Here is an 18,817-nt window from a genome sequence, read left to right on the forward strand (position 1 = left end):
GGAGGCATGCTGCGGGGCATGTTGGGAGCGCCAGCACTTCCATCGTGGGTGTGTGGAGGACGGGTTGGAGCCATCCTCAGCACATGACCACTATGGCTGAGGATGGCTATAGGCCGTCCTGAGCACCGAAGGGCCTAAATGACAGGGTGTAGAAACAAAGTCCCAGTTTAGGAGTATGTTTCAGAAAGAACAAAAACAGAATGCCAAACGGGTTAAAAAAGTAACATGGAGCACACAAGGCATTCTGCTCGGCCTTCAGTATATTAAATACACCACTGGCCTAGCCATAAAATATGTCATTTCTAATGATTGTTACCAGTACGAAATATATAACTGATGGTAATGCTATTACTTACTAGTAATCTTCATTACCCTGAGTCATAGTGCTTCTTGTCTCAGTAGTTATGTTGTGAGGTGACTGTCAAAGGTGTATCACCTGTTGTGAAGCAATTAAAGAATGATAAAAAATAAATTAAAGATGAAAGTCGGGTAAAACTACTGTAATGTCTCATGAGTGTTTGGTGTGCAAAAAAAATAACACTGCATTCAATAAAACTTAGTCAGCTTTCTAACAATGAGTCAGGGAACAAATAATGGCTGTCCAGCTCTACCAAAACTGTTTTAAGAGTGCCTGTTGCAACGCCCAGTGTTATATGCCCATATAAGAGGTACTAGGAAAAGTGCGAAGTCGCTACCCCTCATGTTGAACTATCCCTCAAACAGGCCCACGAACTTCATTCAAAGATAATATAAACAGATTTTAGACAGTATGCTTTGCTTTAAAACAGATTCTTCATAGGTTTGTACAGTGCCATGTGATATCACTGTGTGCCACAGCCCCTTCACACGAGGAAGGGTTAGATGTTTCCTACTGGTCTTGATTCCAGTTGTTGCTGTTGTCTTCTTACTGAGTCCTTGGAGAGGCGTGTATCCCAAAGCCGTCCAAAGCCAAAGCAGACTCAACCGATAAATCGCTACAGGGACTTGCCTTTTCTATCAGACACCCTTAACCAGATGGTGCTGAAGCAAGGATGCCCAGTTGGTATTTATGACAAATTCCTGTTTTTCACAAGAGTAAGGACATTTTTAGAGACGTTATTACAGCTTTGGCATTGAATATGTAGAATGTGCAGCAGCTAGAGCAATTCTCTCATGCTGTAGACATAGGCTATACATGTGCCATGTGCCAAGAACTGTCCACAGCATTTGAAGCAGAGCTTGTTTCTGATCATTAACGGTAAGCCCAAATCTGCAGCATTGGGAAGGCCATTGTAGGTGAATCGAAGTGTCTTTTTTTAAAACACTGCATATGGGGGTTCCACACACACAATAAAGGAAATGCCTTAGAAAATGAACTTTCCACGTTTTTGCGGGTTGTAAATTTTCAGAGACCTTACCCTATTTTCTGAGCTCTTACGCTAGATGAAAATGGTACAGGAGAACGTACCGAGTTGTCTGAAAGAAAGGGACTGGTGTGCATCAACTGGGTCACACCGGATGAGAAGAGGAAGGCGTTATGATGGAAGCAGGCTCAATGCATCTTGCCAAGAGTACTTTATATTCCGAATTGCAAAGCAGGAGGGTACCTTAGAAGATGGGAACGTGCTACAAAAGTGTTAAAATAATTTTATTATCCTGGTTGTGTTTAAAATTAAGTATTTTTCCTCCTAATGAAAAACATATATACTGTGCATCAACTGAAGGCTATTTTTGTTTCCGTTTGTTTGATTAGACTGTGAAAGGAGGCATATCGGAGACGAGAATCGAAAAAAGAATAGTCATTACAGGGGACGCAGACATCGACCACGATCAGGTAGAGCATTACATCACTTCCAGACCCCTCCCCGCCTATGGCAGAAGAGCCATTAACCTTCTCCTTTTAATTTTTAAAAACAATTCTGACATGCCTGAAATTGCGTTATGTAACCTAATGAAATAATTCAAACGTATTTCATGTTTTAATCATTCTTCATTTGTAAATTGTGTACTTTTTCATGAATCTTCACCTTGCTATTGATCATGCATGTTCCACCTCCTTCTTGTTTTTGCCCTTCCGTGATTTCCTTGGGCTAGGCGCTGGCTCAGGCAATTAAAGAAGCCAAAGAGCAGCACCCTGACATGTCAGTGACCAAAGTAGTGGTACATAAAGAAACAGAGATCACACCGGAAGATGGGGAGGCCTGACCACAGGTAAGAGGAGAAGGTGATTCTCCTGGGCAACTCTGTAAGCTGGCATGTGGCAAAGGGCATTTTCCTTTCATATTCCACCTCTAAGACCTCCTCCCTTTCCGTCTCTCTTTCTCTCCCTGGCACTGAAGTCTAAGTAATAAATTTGCCTCAAACAAGCATGCTTGAGGCACATCCTGATTTGGAATAGATGCTTTTCATACCATGCCAGTGAGAGAATGAACCACTCACTGTTTGCTCCCTTTGGATTGTTGGATGCTGCTTATATTTCCAGGCTTGGACGGCCGTGTCCGTTTCCTTCTTCTTAACCTATGTGTGCTTTAATAGTAGTAAGTGTCCAGACTATTAACAATGCGTTTGTGCAAGATAACACTGGCTGTGAGTCCTGTCTTGGGCGTAACTGTGTCAATGCTTTAGTTTTTTGGGGGAAATAGCTTTTAATGTAGGGTACGTGCTGCTCTATTCCCTTACTTTTTATAGATGCTTCTTATGTTTTTTATTTTAATTGTTTCCTTTGTGGCTTGGCATTGTTCCTTAGGCAACGAATAATGCAGCCTTTTTGTATCCACTTTTGTCCAAAAAGGTATATCCCGATTGTTCTGATCATAAACCTAAACGTAATTTCCTTCCCCTACCCGTTGGAAGCATATCATTCATACTAACGTGCTGTGCAAGAGCTTATAGTGCTGTGTTGTGCATAGGCTGCTTTGAATAATAGTTGCAACTTAGTGGCTGCCTGTTTGATTCACAATAAATGCAAAAACCTCTTTGTAACTCCAGCGTATTTTTTCTTACCCCTATGTTTATCTTTGTGGCTTTTGTTTTGGAGCAAAAAAATATAAATTTTAAAAGAAAATGTGTGCAGTACTCACCTGGTTGTTACAGCAAATGTAGAATGAGTACTTGCATTTCCAGAGGTTTCCTCTAAATTTTGACTGGGCGTAATTGGGAAACATTATTAAAATTAATTAAAAAAAAAAAGTCAGAAGCATTTAGTAGCCATAGATGTGGTGATGGATAAACAGTAGGGAAATGGCAAATTATTTTCACATTTGGTAATGTATTTGTTGCGGTAAGGTCCCTGGAAGAAATGCATCCCTTAATGTTTTGACTCAGGGTAAGGATACAATTGGCCTCTACTTAAATCGTATCCAAGATACAGTTTGAGATGCATTGTTTGCAGACCAAATAGTAGGCGAGATTATGTAAATAAGGAGCCTGTCTGCTTTCCAGTGAATCAATTAAAAAAGTTACGGTTATACACATATTCGTGTCTTCATGGTTAGCACAGTCCTGTAGGATGCAGAAATGCTCTTTGAAGAGCAGTGTTGGACAGTTGTATTGAGAAATTTGTAATCGAGTAAAAATAGATAGCATTATAATACTTTTCAGGAGGGAATGTCTCCTCTTTGAATATTTTTTATTTCCCATGGCTCTATACAAGGTATCACGATAGTATAACAAGTATGCCTCTAAATGAGGAGGCCCTGTTTCTTGTTTGTAAAAACTGAAAGGCCATTAAACAGGATATTGTGACTCCCGAAATAGCTCTAAGAACGTAAATAAATTGTCACTCTGCGACTATCCGGTCAATCCTAACGCAGGAGTCCACATCACAACATCACCACTAACTACCTCTTTGCACATCACACATGTCCAGTTTGCTTTTGGCTTTTAGATACTCTTAGATAGAATTCACTGGACTAAGATCTTGAGGGCAGTTAAATAGATATATCCTTGGACTACATTTGTTGTATCCTCTCAGAACAGGCAAGCCAGTTTTCTCCTACCTCTGTCTCATTCCCACTTCACTTGACTAGTACCTTTACCACCTGCTATTTTACTTTCTCGTTGTTCCACATACCTGCCTATCAAAATTATTCTCGTGACACGTTTCTGCGTGTTATTCCTTAGGTTACAGGTGCATAGGTCATTTTACTATTTTCCTTTGTTTGAGGAAGCGCATAAAACCATCTCTTATGATCCTTCATTCTATAATAGAATCATTTTAGTTAAATTATTTAATCTAATCTCTTCTCTTTCTATGCTCCTACTATCGTATTGGATATGTGTTGCCCATTGCCAATTCCTGACACTACTGTCTTCGCTGTTTTAGAGATACTGTCTGGCAAGTGTGTCTCCATCACCAAGACTCTATACTTTTTATTACAACCAAAGTACTTATAGGAAGAATTTATTAATATTTTGTACCTTTTAGCAATCATTGTAACGCACAAATGCATTGCAATCCTTATTTAATTTTGGAGATAGTCAATGCTTAGTAAAATTATACTCTAGCATTATTTTTTGTTCAATCCTGTTCCTGTAGCTTAATTTACTCTGTCACTGTATTGCATATGTACTATAAAATAAAAGAATACCAAGTTTTCATATTTTGCACCTTTGAAAGATAAATGAAAGTTGTTTTTTCCATAGCAACATTCATGTCTTGGCACCCGGCCCCTTTCTATTTTTTTGTTAAACTTCATTAATGTTTTAATATATTGGACACACAGTCCGTCCCAAGATACGTTCATAACTTAGTGCACTCCAGAGAAAAAAATATAACCACAACAGTGTGTAAATATATTTGTGTGCATCAACAGAAGTTCTCTATGGAAGTTGTTACAGGAGGGCAGTGGTACAGATGGTATATATGAAAGTCATCGTCAATATGGATAAATATTAAATTAGAATTTGGAGGAAATGGAGAAGAGGGGGCAGAGAAGTGAAAGACAAAGAAACCTCAAGGGATATTTAAGGTGTGATAGCCATATGTCTTGAGCCCGAGGGCTATGTATAAGAGGTGGACTCTAAAAAGGGGACATGAAGGGGGACAAATACATCCTCTATATTGGTTTTACAGCCTCAGGTTAGGCCAAATAGGTCAAAACACGATTCCAATGGAAAGTCGGGTGGTAGATTAAAGAGGATACATTCTCCAACTACTTCAAAACAGGTAGCCTCAAGAGATCACACTTAGGGGGCTGATTTAGTAACCTTTTGCACAAAGTAACACAGCACGGCAACTTGCTGAGCTGATTCGTGTGAAAGGGCGAGAGCAGAAATGCAGCAAATCTACAGAGACATGGCAAACCTCTACTCTCTTATAGCACTGGTGCACTTCAGGTAGCCTAACTCCAACCAGGCACCATTGCATCATGGTGCAGGTGAGTCTGTGTTACAGGCAGGATTGTTTTTGTACAGAAAGGCATACTTTCTGGCATAAAAACAATCTATAGTCATATTCCTTTTTTATGGTTGCTGCACAATGCAGCACACATAGAAAGAGGAACTACCAAGAAGAAATTAAGATATTTCTTCTTGTTATGCCAGCCTTGGGTAGGATCACTATTGCCTTTAGTAAATCTTGGTTTGTGCCAAAATCTATGGGTGTATGCATGGGAATCTTATGCACTACTCATGGAAGGCCTCTCTGACCCAAAGTAGCATGAGCAGCATTGTATGCTGCATTTCTTCATTTTGTTTTTTTCCTAAGCCACACAAATTGCATGGCTTAGTAGATCCAGAAATACATTTTGCGTCGGGCTACGTTAAAAAGTGAGATAAACCAGACTTAAAATGGTAGTAAATCTGGGCCTTTCAGTCTTAATACTGCTGCCGCAGTGCGGGTATAGTCCCATCCGACCTCCTTACTCCAAATGTCTAAGAGACTAGGTGGATTGCTGCAGCATGCACCCTGGCAGACACTGTCACTTTATCTCCTACTTTTATCTTCAACAATGTAGGGAACAGGGCAGAGGCAACGGCACCGATCTTCACCATCTCCTTCTGGTGATGGTCATAGTCATAGTGCTCAGGTCCAAGAATAGGAGAATCTGATTCCTGGTGGCACAATTCTATTCACGCTGCCACTTCTCTAAGAATATTTCTTGCATGTTCTCCTCGCCCAGAGTGACCAGGTTTAAACCCCCTATCATCCCATCTAGGGTTCTTTGTTGGAATTAGGTTTGACACAAAGGGGTTGGGGGGTAGGGTCATCTGTGACTAAGAAAGAATCTCCTGTCAAGAAATTATAGAAATGTCTTGATAAATCTACCTCGTTGACAACTGGGGGACGTCCGAGGCCCATGATAGTCTTGTATCCCTCCAGATTTTCTAGTCAGCCTGCACCATCATCAAAACAAGGTACATAATTTACAAAGCTATCAAAACCCGCACCTCCACTTATCTTGCAGACAAGCCCACCATCTCTGGCAGTGCTCTGCACACCCACAGCCTTGACACCATCAGACTCACGTCTAAGCAGTGCAAAAAAGTAAAAAACAAGGCAACAGGCTTTTTCCATCTATGCACTGAGGATCTGAAACCACATCCCTGTAGCCATCAGGACCGCCCCAATTTAAGTAAGAGTTGAAGACTCACCTCTTTAAAGAACACTACGTAATAATGTGTTACCCTCCACAACTCAGCGTCCTCTCCTATTACTCATAGATTTTAGGCTTGCCTTTGACCATGTACAGTGTTCCACCGCCTTTTGTCTAGGTCCACTATAGAAATACCGTATTCGGACATACATACATAGCCTTTCTACTTGATGCTTTAGGTGATCATTTGAAGCCAGTGGATACACCTGGAACATGAACATACTTGAGAAAACTTTTTTTTACTTGTAACACCATTAGTTCCATCTTTTCCAACTTTCCCTCTGCAGCACCAGCCCTCTTCTTAAACTCTATACATCGACATTCAGCACTCTGATTTGGCCACATAAACAGCTATCCCTTGATGTATCTCATTCAAGTTGTCATGCACATTTCCAATGGAGCAACTCAAAGTACACGCTTTGTAAGAGTGGTAAGGTCTTCCTACATCTCCCCAGATCGTTGAAATGCAGGAGTGGGGCCACCACTGGCAAAATTGGCCATTTGGTGTAAGGCCTTTCACTTGCTTTTTGTCCCTGCTCTTAGACTTGAAGAGTCCTTCTCACTTTTTCTTTCCCATGTTTCCCAGGTTCCTTCAGTCCGTTGTTACTGCACCCATATCTTTTGCAAGGGCCTGTTGATCTTTGCACTAACCCGACAACAGGTCTCATAGGGATACTGCAAATTGCCCATGGAACTCACGCTGTCATGGACTGAGGTCATGGGCACTACACCTGAAAGATAACAAGTTTAAATGTATACCACATTAAAAAAAATCCTGTATCTGCCCCATTCCCCATTTCTGTGTCAATATCTTTCTAATAGTTATATATTTTCTTTCCATACAAGTGGGGTAAAGGGTTAAAATATAAAATGGATAAACAAAGGCGATTTACACTGCTGCGCATAAGCTCCATAAAGCAAGCTTTCCCAGTTCCTTTAGGCATATGTACGTGGTACATATGGAACAAATCAGAACATGGAATTCACATTCTTAGGGAAATACGGTTCAGGTGCTTAAACCCACCTCTTGCTAATAAAAAGCCATTAAGAGCGCGCTGGAGGTGCTCTGCCTGATAACAGCACCATTAGTCAGTAGCTCTAGTTGTGTTATTGGTCTGTGAAGAGGAAGTAAACCCAAAAGTCCTAGTTCGACTTTTTCTCACTGGGCTTGTCCCGATTTGGAAACAATTGTTTAGGTTGATACTTAAAGAAGGAACATTTGGTGGGTAATTGGTCTCTATATGAAATCTGATTGAGTGAAATGAAGCAGACTATTTTTACTATCTGATAGACATGCTGATCTTTTAAGGAGCCTTCAATCTAAGTAAGAGTCTAATATGGTTTTAACAATATTAATCATTGCCGATATGACATACAACTGTTAATCTGAAAGTGAGATCTCCATTTCTTGCTGCTTTGTGCTGTGAGCCAAAAAGGATTGACTGGAGTGCAGCCCGAGTAATTACCAGTGGATGAATTACCGTGGCTTAACACTGCCTTGTAAATAGGGCCCCATTTCACGCTGTACTTAGCGTGAAAGGGGAGAGCAATTGGTGTTGCATGGGCGTTCACAGGAACACCCATTGATTTTGACACTGTCCCCTATTTACAAGGGTGGCGTAAATAGGAGGCAGCGCCAAAAATAAGACCAGGGAAAACCTGGTCTTAAATAGGTGAAACGAGAAGAAATGCTTGATTTTTCCTCGTTTTTGCTGTTTCCATGTGTGCTGCAAAATGCATCACACATAGAAACAGCAAATTGCCTTTAATTGTTTATGTGCAGGAAGGAGTCCTTTCCTGCACATAAACAATCTTTTTTTAAAAAAAAGAAATTTTGTAGACATTTTGTAACTTCTGTGTGAGCTGCATTAAGCAGCACACATAGAAGTGATAAAACGTCATTTAAAGCTTGTTTACGTGCAGGAAGGCACACCTTCCTGCACATGAAAAATCTTCCCTTCAACGAAGACACCCTTGCACCATGGAGCAAGGGTGCCTCTGTTGCTGCTAGGCTGCAACATTTAGCGCCAGCACATAGGGAAACTCAGGGCTGCATCATACTGATGTAAATATGGCACAGCCTGCGTTTCAGAAGTGGCAGAACGTGGCATTAAGCCAAAGAGGCTAACTCCATGATCCGCCACTTCACTGTAAACATGCCCCTTAGTCCCTTTAAGTCAGACTAAACTGAGGGTTTCTCCCTGATCTGCCCACCTAACCCAACCAACCAACCAACCAGTCTTGGGTTGCTTGTGTTCCAGTTCAGGGAGGACCTGGCTTGGCAGGTTGGGCTGTAGCAGGGCCAAGACTGATTTGCATATAGCTGGGTCCAAACTAAGATGATACAGTGTGCAAAATAACAATGAATTGGGATTCAGCCCGCGTAATTTCCAGTGGCTGAGATTAATTTAAGCATTCCATCCATCACTTTTTTTGTACACCTCGAGAAGCCCAGCACCTAACAGAACAATGACTCATTTTTATATAAATAGTTTTTTTTTAATTTCAAGCAAATCTCTGCTTTCTAGGTCTCGATAAACAAAACTCGAGGGGGTGCGGGAAACGGGGCATCAACCCTTTTCCATAATTACCCAGACAGTTGTGAGGGAATCAAGGCATGTCAAGTATGCTTTTTATCCTTAAGTTCCGGGTTGCACATGCACCCATGGTGTTCTTAGCTAGAAGCTATTTTAAATGGTTTGGCTAGCAAACAAGGATGGATCTTGACTAATTCAGCCACTGCAGACGTGTTATTTGTTAAGAATCATTGTGCAAACAACCCCAAGACACCTAACTGGAGTTTCCAGCTTGTCTACTTTCCAGATGTGCCATACTCCCCCAAATGCCTCTCTAGGGGTAAGCCCATTTACAATGTGAGCGAGCCCCACTTGTAGTTTCTGCTTACTTTAAATTTGATAGGGCTGCAGTTCCTTCTCTCTGCCACATTGTCTGAGGACCCTTAACCCCTTCCGAGTTACAGCGCTCGTACGCTCATGACGAGCTGAGCTCGTCATGTAACGCGGCTTTTTGAAAAACGCAGCGCACAGCGGGAAAACAGCTAGCGCGCATGCGGTTAAAAGAGTATCGTGTTTTCAATGTAAATTAATCACCTTAACATTAATGATTGGGAATTAATGTCGGACCCCGTTTTTAAAAAAGTGTTCTGCAATAACCATAGGCTTTTAATTGGAGAATTACATCATTTTTATTTGTTGCCATGCTTTATTTATTTATTTAGTTACAGTCTTATTTTACATGGGACCTAAATTTACCCCAGCCACTCTTACTTACTGTTTTCACTAGGAAGAATGTGAACGTATATACTGTCACACATTTATATTTAAACAAAACGTCGCTATTTTCTGAAATGAGACAAAGGGAAATTCCAACTTGTAGACAATTTGTTTATCTTCTAGGCAAAATATGTTTGCCGTCAGTTTCTTTTATATTAAAACAACGTTATAAATGTTCCACGATATATGTTTATAACCTGCCTAAACAGCAAACATGGCTTAGCACTGTAGTTGGGTACCCATTGAAACTAAAGAGACTAAATGGATTCCAGGGAAGGCATAGCAATGCACATTCTTAGTAAGGTTCGTGTTCAGTTTTTTCTACATTGCTAATACACCCCTTTTATATAGCAGGGTTTTTTGAGTACTGTTGCTGGTTATGCCTCACTACCTTGTGGGAGCGCAAATCCATTCCTTTAACACCTTCTGTGAAGAATTAGATTATGTTATTCCCCCAGCTCCGAGTTTCCTTTGCCAGGACCCCGAAAGTGACATAATAATCCCACAACTCTGCTCGAATAGGCATGCCTTTTATTAATTTAATTTCCCCTGAATTTCAGAGAAACTATACTTACTCCCTTGTAATAGAAGACGCCTCCACCCTTCTTCTATTCCTTTTGCTCGTCTTGTTCCTTCTGTTACTTCTTTCATCACTGACATTGGGGTTTTTGTATGATCAAAAAATACATACTGAATTCTTTTCCTTTCTCCACAGGAATAAAATAGCTTGCTTTTGAATCCAGTCATGCCAATCATTAGGAGGAAGAAAGCCTGCGTGGAGTAACAATATTCATCCGACTGACCTGCATCTGTCCATGGAGAATCACTCCAGAAGAGCGATCGTTCTTGGTCAAAGCACTATTTATTAAAGACACCTCAGAAAGCCTTTCCCATTCAAAGCAATCAGATTCCGCATCTGTAAAGCAGTATTGCATGGCGCAACTATACGAAGACAAAGCTGCACTTTTAGGTTTCCATAAAACGTCTGTTTTCCCGCAATACCTGCACGACCATCAACGACTGTCATATAAACAGTGATTTTGTACCACGCAAAGAGCTCATGCCTGCGATACCTTTACAAAAGTCTCAACAAAGTGACATTTGTTAGATGAGTCAAAGCCTTTTGTTTACAGAAAACGACCCTAAACGCTAGAAGCTGTATAGGTACTGTGTATAATGTTTTACCACACCTTAGATGTGCCAATAACACATTTTATTCAGTTAAAAAACTTGAATATTGTATTTGTTTTATCTGGTTTTATTCCTATTACCTGATAAACAACGATGAGTCATTAATCTTGTGCTTCGTATACCTAATTTATTACCATATAAGGTAGTAATAATTTTAGTCTTTTAACTTGACATTTTAATTTGGATGTTCATGTCGTTTTCAATTTTGAAATCGGTGTACTCTTATCCACCCTTCACAAACCTAACCCTGTAAATTATGTGGTTGTCATTTGAGAGGCCCTGGAGGGAATGTCTGCATTTTTTTCCTTGGCTTACCACAATGCAAAACTATAACTCTGGAATAATCATGTTGATTGTTTTTGTAATATTATTATTATTGCTGATTTTGTTCTCATTCGCAAGTAAATCTGTTTCATTTCAAAACCTGCTCAGCATTGATTAATTAGTTCAGAAAGCCAAGCCTTAATCTGTACAGAAATGCCACTGTACCCTATGTAGTGTTCCCGATGTATACACATTCTTCCACAAGCATATGTTCTCTACAGCACTGTCACTTGCATCACAGCACATGGTGAGTGTGTGTTTCGGCATTGTCAAATAAAAGTGGTAAATGCGTTAACAATGGCATTGTCCTCTGTGTACACAATGTAACAAGTGTATCTTCACCGTAAAAGTGACCCAGCCACCTAGATCCCGCCGGGGGTGGCTAGTGGAGGGGGGATGTCATAGGGTAAGCAGGGGATACTGATTCTCAGTCATGGGTGCTGGAGTCGTTTGGCTCTGATGTTGTGGGGTCCGTCCTACTGTGGCTTTGCAAACTGGGCTTGGGGCAACCCCTTACACACATGACTGTCAGTGGTTGCAGTGACAAGCATGCACAGGCTTCTCCGGTAGGTAGTGTTGGGATACGGAAGCTCAGAACTCAACAACCACCCAGCAGCACAATAATAGATTTCCCAAAGCAGTGCTTTATTTACAAAAAGCAGTTTAACCAATTGAAAGAGGTGAACAAACTGTTCATGTCTACCGGATTACCTACATAGTGCGGAGGACATGGACACTTCATCCACCACATGGAATGAGAAAATCTTTCTGGTGCAATCATCAGAAGGATTTGTTTTCTAAAATAAAGCTGGGATGCTAGGAAAAAGCTTCCCTTGCATCCCGAGTTTTTATTTTTGTTATGTTACCCGTCAGCAAACAACATGCTGATGTAATTCAAGCGAAACCAAAAGCCATCTGTTGCACTAGGTGCCAACGACTTTCAGTCTGATTAGTGCTCGGGGGCCTTACTTAGCCTCCAGAATACTGATCAAAGTGGGAAAGGTACCGCTGGAAACTGGACAATGTCCAATTTCCAGCAATATCTTTTCCTAGTGGACCAATGCTTCTGGAACGGTCCAGGGGCCTACTCTCTAGGTATCAAAGATTCCTCCCTCAGGGGAGGCAGATTATTTATTTAAAAAAAGAATGGAGTGGGAGTGGCCTACTCGAGCATTGGCCATTACCCCTCTCACCTCAGATGGTACAAAAGACCCTTTTTGCAATCACTGGGAGGCAAAATGGGGAGAGGCTCACCATCAATTGGCACCCAGGGAGTCAGAAAGCTCACTACACACCAGGCAAGATTTTTTTTTGTAAAGCAGTACCTGTCCCACTTTGATCTGCATTCAGGTGGCTAAGTTATGCTTCAAGCTGTGGCTAAAATCACATATTTTCTATATGTTTCTGTGAATGAAAGCTCCGGAAACTGCAGGAGTCTGCAAAATTCCAACCACAGAGAGTGTCTTCACTTCTGATAAAAACTTGGCAGTGACATGATAAGCTACAAAACACAATATGGAGACATGAAGTGCTCACAACGAAAACTGATAGTGATTTTCATGGAAAATGTGTGATTTTTGCTAAATTTGAGGTTTGCAGGGCATTCTGAGTAAGAAACCTAGCAGGATTTATGTAAGTCACACCACCCGGGAATTCTACAGCTGTCTAGTTTTTTTAAATGTCTTAGTTTGGTATTTTTTCCTGGATGGCGGCCAAGCCCCTGCCCAAATATGGCAGCGTCCCAGATTGCTGAAATTGGTCAGTGTTGAGGATGAAATCTTAATGTCTCCACTTTCTGTATTGGGACCTTTCCTTTTGCGGGCATTAGGCCTACCCACACAAGTGTGATATCTGTTTTATCAGTAGATTGTGGGAACACAGAATCATAGTACAATTGGTATCAAATTAATTTTAATTATTAATTGAATTTCTCTCCATTTTTGGCTTCCAAATGTAAACCACTGTGCAAGAAACAACACATTTTTCAGAATGCCCTCTGAATCACTTGATAGTATGGGTAACCCAAAACCCAGAGCTGTACAATAAGCACTGTTCCTTAACTCAGTATTTATCATACACATTTTTTATTAATTTCATTTTACCTTACAAATTGATGCATTGGTCAATACATAATAAAAAATCCTTATAAGCTGCAGCTCAGTTGTTGACGTGAGTATTGCTTGTTTTTGGACAGCCAACAAACACTACATATTTCTGCAACCAGAACGGTCTGACGGACCAAATGATATATTAGTTTTGTAATTGGGCCATTGGTCCAAAAATTTAAAGACATTGTCACCTTTTGCTATTTTTGTCTACTTATTGTCATTATTGCTTTATTTCAATGATCAGTTCCTTTGGGAGATCCACCAACGAACTACATAAATCTTTCCTTGCTGAATTCTGAATATGGTCTTCTTTTCAAAAATGCATTGCTAGTTTTGCGTTCACCCATGGATTTTACACTTCTGCCTACCATAAACTGCAAGTAGGTAGAAATCACAAAACAATAGAACAATTGGCTACAACTTAGAAAAAACTCAAAAACTGTGGAATAAAAATTGATCTTTTTTACAACTCTGCTTGTTCCTGAAAGCTGGAAAGATGCTAACCTTTTGTTGATATAATGTTTTAGAAAAGGAACCTATACACTTTCTTACGCAACACTTTTTCTCATTTTTCAATTAAAAGCCCCAAAATGTTGCTATATTTGAGCTATTTTCTCAGTTCTTCTACTTCTATGGGAATCCATAGTTCAAGCTGGTGTTTGGCTGAATATAAATATATTAACCCCATCAAATGGTGCACAACTTAAATCTACCTGGAGTTGTAAATGGCATAATGTAGGTCAGTGTAGCATAACTCAATGCCATGAATCAAACAGTATCAGAGGATAAACTTTACTCTAAGTTCATAGTTTATGTCTGCAGGCGTAAGGTTGGGAGATGTGTCTCCACAGGTCTCCCTTAGGTCAGACGTACCTTCAGTCGCATATCCTGTAGGGTACTGTAGTGATCAAGTCCACGCAGGTAGAGGTGGTTCAGAGAGGTTTTTTCAAGATAGTTACAAGATCACATCGAGATCATATCAAAAACCCACTAGGAGCAGCCAGCGTGCTGCTCAGCCCAGCCAACTGTGCCTATTTGACTCCCAACATTCCATGTTATGTCATTACAGCAAAATCCCATTGGCAGGGCAAGAATAACATTAGAGTCAGTATACAACTTATCCCCCTTTCTTCTATATATGAATAAAACAACAATGAGGGAACAAGAAAGAAGAACCAAAAATGAGGAGAAGCTGAGAAAAGCAGAAACAAGAAACAATTGAAAAGAAAATCAGAAACAAGAAACATATTGAAAGAAGAGAGGAAAACCAAAACAGAAGAACCAAATATAGGAACTATCCTCCCTTCTACACACAACAACAAAGGAAAGAAACAACATGATAAGAGAAGAGAAGAAAGAGAAGCATGAACAACTGCCCCAAAACACACCCACTGGCCAGAACAGGAATGTAAGAAGGCAGAAAAGGAAAGAATCAACAAAACTCTGAACTACAGGACGTGGAAAACACAAGAGAACTAATGTTATGCCATTACAGAAAGATTCCATTGGCAGGGCAAGAATAACAGAATCAGGATACAACAGGTCCACTATCTGGGAGTGTGGGCTTGCAGCATTGGTTGTTGCCAGGTATTTCATGAGAGGGTCCCAAATCTCCTTGGGCTGCGATGCGAGAGGCTGTAATATGACATTTGTCCCAGATTGGTCATTGCATGTAACTGCATCCTTCAGCAAATTCTCTTTCTTAGGTGCAGCCTGTCTATACCAGTTTATGGTGACTCTGCAGTTAGCCAGAAATAGCACAAGTGCAGCGAAACTTTGAGCATATTGTGGAATAGGGTTGACATCTTAGTAGAGGCACGCCTGGCAACAATCTAATCTAATTCCGATCATATTATTGCTAGTGGAGGTTATCTCACCAAAAAACAAGAATGTGCGCACAGCACCAGGCTGAGAGTGGAAACCCTGATTGATGAGTATGACATCGTGGACAATGATGTGGTCTATAAAAGTCTATTTTTTGTTGTATTCCTGGGGTAAAGTAAGCTCTGTGTGTGAAGCTGAAGTGAAGCAGCTTATGTTTATAATTCATGGATATCATTTTAGTCGGAGAAAGACTAGGCCCATTTAGCGTCTGCAATTTGGACCTAGTGTCTAATTCCCAGGCTTGTTTGCTCTATTTGGGACCAACTTCTCTCAGAGTAGATATAGCAGTATAAACCTAGATACCCATCTTGTAGATTCAGGGAATCTGATTATCTGAGTTAGTGGTACGAATTTCGGTTGCTCTTCATGGAACCTCAAAATTCCATCACAAACCGTGTCTCTCAGTGGAATACATATACACATACACCCTGAGGGGTGGGGTTGCATATATGTTTATATTGCTCCAATGGAAGGAATATTCCTTCCTTATATTAGTGGCCCAGCGTAGTCAGGTTGACCCTGGACAGTGTTGGCAACAATCCTTTGTGAGTGTAAGAATTGGGTTCTGAGCTAAGGGAATCATAGGAGAATACGGAAAAACCAGTTCGCCCTCAAGGGGCATTGTTCTCCAAGCCCAAAATGTGGAGGTCACTAGACCTTCTCTTTTCTGGGTTTTGCAGGAAGACCACTCGGCAGAAGGGATTCCTATGGAGTGTGTTCTCTAATTGGAACAAGAAAGTATAGTCTGGCATGTAGAGGATACAAATGCCCCTTAAAAAGGCACTGTGCCTCTAAATGATATATTTATAGATCAAGTACCTCAAACCCCTCTTTCTCGTATGGAAGTGTCATGAACTTCCAGTGTCTACTGGGCTGTTTATCTTTATCTGCCCTGACTAGTCTGATCAGCAGTATTCTTAGAGTTTGTAAAAAACTCTTGCTTAATGAGTGGGCTATGTTTGTGACACAAGAGGGGTACAAAGTTCCCCGAAAGGAATGTGAAGAACAGTGTGAGTGTAGCATAGAGAACATAAAAGGGCAGATTCCCTTTTTGGAACTAAAACCCTCACACACCCAGCAAGCTAGGTGTCATGCTTCATCATATGGGTTCTGCTCCTCGTCAGACTGGCGCTGCAATGTCTGACGGGCTCCCATAAAGGGGCTCTTTATCTGAGATCTTTTGTTCCAGCCATATGGTGCATGCGTGTGAGAGGGCAGTGGGAGGTGTAGTCGTGAAGGTAGGTAAAAAAGGTGAGTCAGTCCACAATGAACTTTATTAGCGTGGTTGACTCCCTTGATTAAAAGGGTTGAGAGGGGAGATATATAACGGGGAGATTCACAGCAAAATATCTACAACCCTCAGGTCAGGTCAACATGTTTCTTGCCATCATGGCAATTCTTCAGGACCTAAGTGATAAGTACTACACAGTGAAACAATTAATTAATTACAACCTCATCTTGTAGGTCAGTAAACGGGCAGGCCAATTGGTCCTACTCTAGTGATGCGACCATAGGAGGTTCCCTAAGGTGCCCCGCAGACTGCTCCCGTGGGACCGGCACAATTGGGTATGGTACCTTCGGCGGCGCGCGGTCCAAGCCGTATAAACCTACCCCCACGAACAGCGCCTGGTCAGGGGGCTATGTTTGTACCTAGATACAAAACTTTATGAAAGACCACCATACGAGTGCCATTCAACAAGCAATTGATAGGGGCAGTTTAATCCAGGTATCAATCTGGTGTGTCACTTTTATCGCTGGGCCATAGTTCAGCCTGATCATGGACATAATGTCTTTGTACAGGATGACTCATTATTTAAATAAACGTTCTACCAAATTGATAGGATATTCTAGGGCCATCTTGGTCATGGAAGCAGTGAAGGGAAACACTTCCGTTTTGTCCCATAGGATGGAGATGCCATGAAATCTGTCAAATTTGAATATCTCTGGGAGAGAGGTTGTTGGACTGGTCCAGACAAATAGTAGGATACTGTCCGTGTACATAGATGGGAATAAACAGAGGGGTAAAAAGAGCTATATGTGTGAATGATAGTCCTGGATTCTGTGAGCCAGGGGTCTATCCCTAGGGGTGAAAGAGGGCCACCCTGCCTGGTGCCCCTAGCCACTGGAAAAGTCTCTGATGTCAGACAATTAACACTGACCCTGCACACCGGTTTGGAATTTAGCAAAGATACCAGCTGCTGTATATGACCATATATGCCGAACCATTGGAGCATGGCCATAAAAAGTGATGATTTAAATGATTCAAAGGTCTTCTCCATGACTAGAACTACACCTGCGGCATTCAGCTTGGGGTATGACTGGTGAACAACTGCATATACTATATGTACATTTACCATAGTGGACCTATGTGGTACGAAACCTTGCAGGGAAGGCTAGACTATGTTCTTCAGCAGGGGCAGGCGGTTTACGATCACTTCCCTAGTGGTTTCTTATCTAAACTGTGCAGCGATAATGGCCAGAATGATGTACATTTGGTCAAATTCCTGATGGGTTTCGGGAGCACCACAATTATGGCTTCCTGTAATGCGGGGGTAATGCGCTCTCACTCCACGCTTCCATGTAGACTTCAAGCAAAATGAAGGGCCAATATATCTTATACATCCTATAAAACTCTGGAGATAAGCGATCTGAGCCTGGAGATTTGGGTCCGGCAAGTTTTTGAATGGACACTTTTATTTCCTCTAAGGATATGGGTACATTTAAAAATTGTCTGTGGCTTGAGAAAATATGGGGAGGATGGAAGGGGAATGAGGAATGAACGTAGTGGGAATGATCGCAAACAGGGATGGGCCCGCTCCGGTCACCCTGCTATCAGGAAGGGAGAAAATGGGGAAAATCCCGTTGGACATTTGCGAACTGAATAATGACTCCGGAGCAAATGGCAATCCAGCCATTGTAGAACTGGTGGTTGTAGCTGTCATGATAGTGTTTGTTTATTATTTTGTCATAAAAACAAAAGCAAATACAAATTATTTTACAAGGAAACAATGTCTGTGACAATCTTCCCACCTTAATAGGGCAATGTCATCTAGGTATTTCTCAGTATTGTCTGTATCAACACTCACTTGGGTTGCACATAGCTATTCACACTATCCTACTAATTCTCCTGGTATGTTCTTACTAGTACAGATAGGCTAGGATTTTCCCAGAATGCAAACATTCTCCATATTGCTTGGCCAGCACATGAAGCCCCAGAAAGAAAATATCAGTCTGCTCTTGGAATCTCTACAGAAGGTCATTCACCTAAATCTCCTCCGGGCCATATCTGGGGATTTTTCCTTTATGGTCTTAATGTCTTGTTCCGTGTATTTCGATTCTATGTAAATAGAATACCTGCCTGTCTGGTTATGATTATGCTGGGTATGTAAACTTTAAAGGCTTCCCACATTGTGGCCCATTTGGGAACTGACCCTGTGTTGAA

The 18,817-nt window shown here is 41.2% G+C and overlaps 1 protein-coding gene across 18 annotated transcripts in view; it reads left to right on the plus strand.

The window, feature by feature from the left end:
• Window positions 1–11,678, plus strand: part of EPB41L3 (erythrocyte membrane protein band 4.1 like 3) — an 860,969-nt gene extending 849,291 nt beyond the window's left edge. For 13 of the 18 annotated variants that reach the window (XM_078687549.1, XM_078687552.1, XM_078687542.1 and 10 more), the window contains 3 exons: window positions 1,733–1,813; window positions 2,074–2,190; window positions 10,584–11,678. In XM_078687549.1, coding sequence (XP_078543675.1) covers window positions 1,733–1,813; window positions 2,074–2,184 — 192 coding nt within the window. In that variant the 3' untranslated portion in view covers window positions 2,185–2,190; window positions 10,584–11,678. The remainder of the gene's footprint in view (window positions 1–1,732; window positions 1,814–2,073; window positions 2,191–10,583) is intronic. The other 5 variants (XM_078687558.1, XM_078687559.1, XM_078687560.1 and 2 more) reach the window with 1 other exon arrangement.
• Window positions 11,679–18,817: the final 7,139 nt, after the last annotated feature.

The sequence above is a fragment of the Lissotriton helveticus genome, chromosome 4_1 (genome assembly GCF_964261635.1).
Source record: "Lissotriton helveticus chromosome 4_1, aLisHel1.1, whole genome shotgun sequence".
NCBI lineage: Eukaryota > Metazoa > Chordata > Amphibia > Caudata > Salamandridae > Lissotriton > Lissotriton helveticus.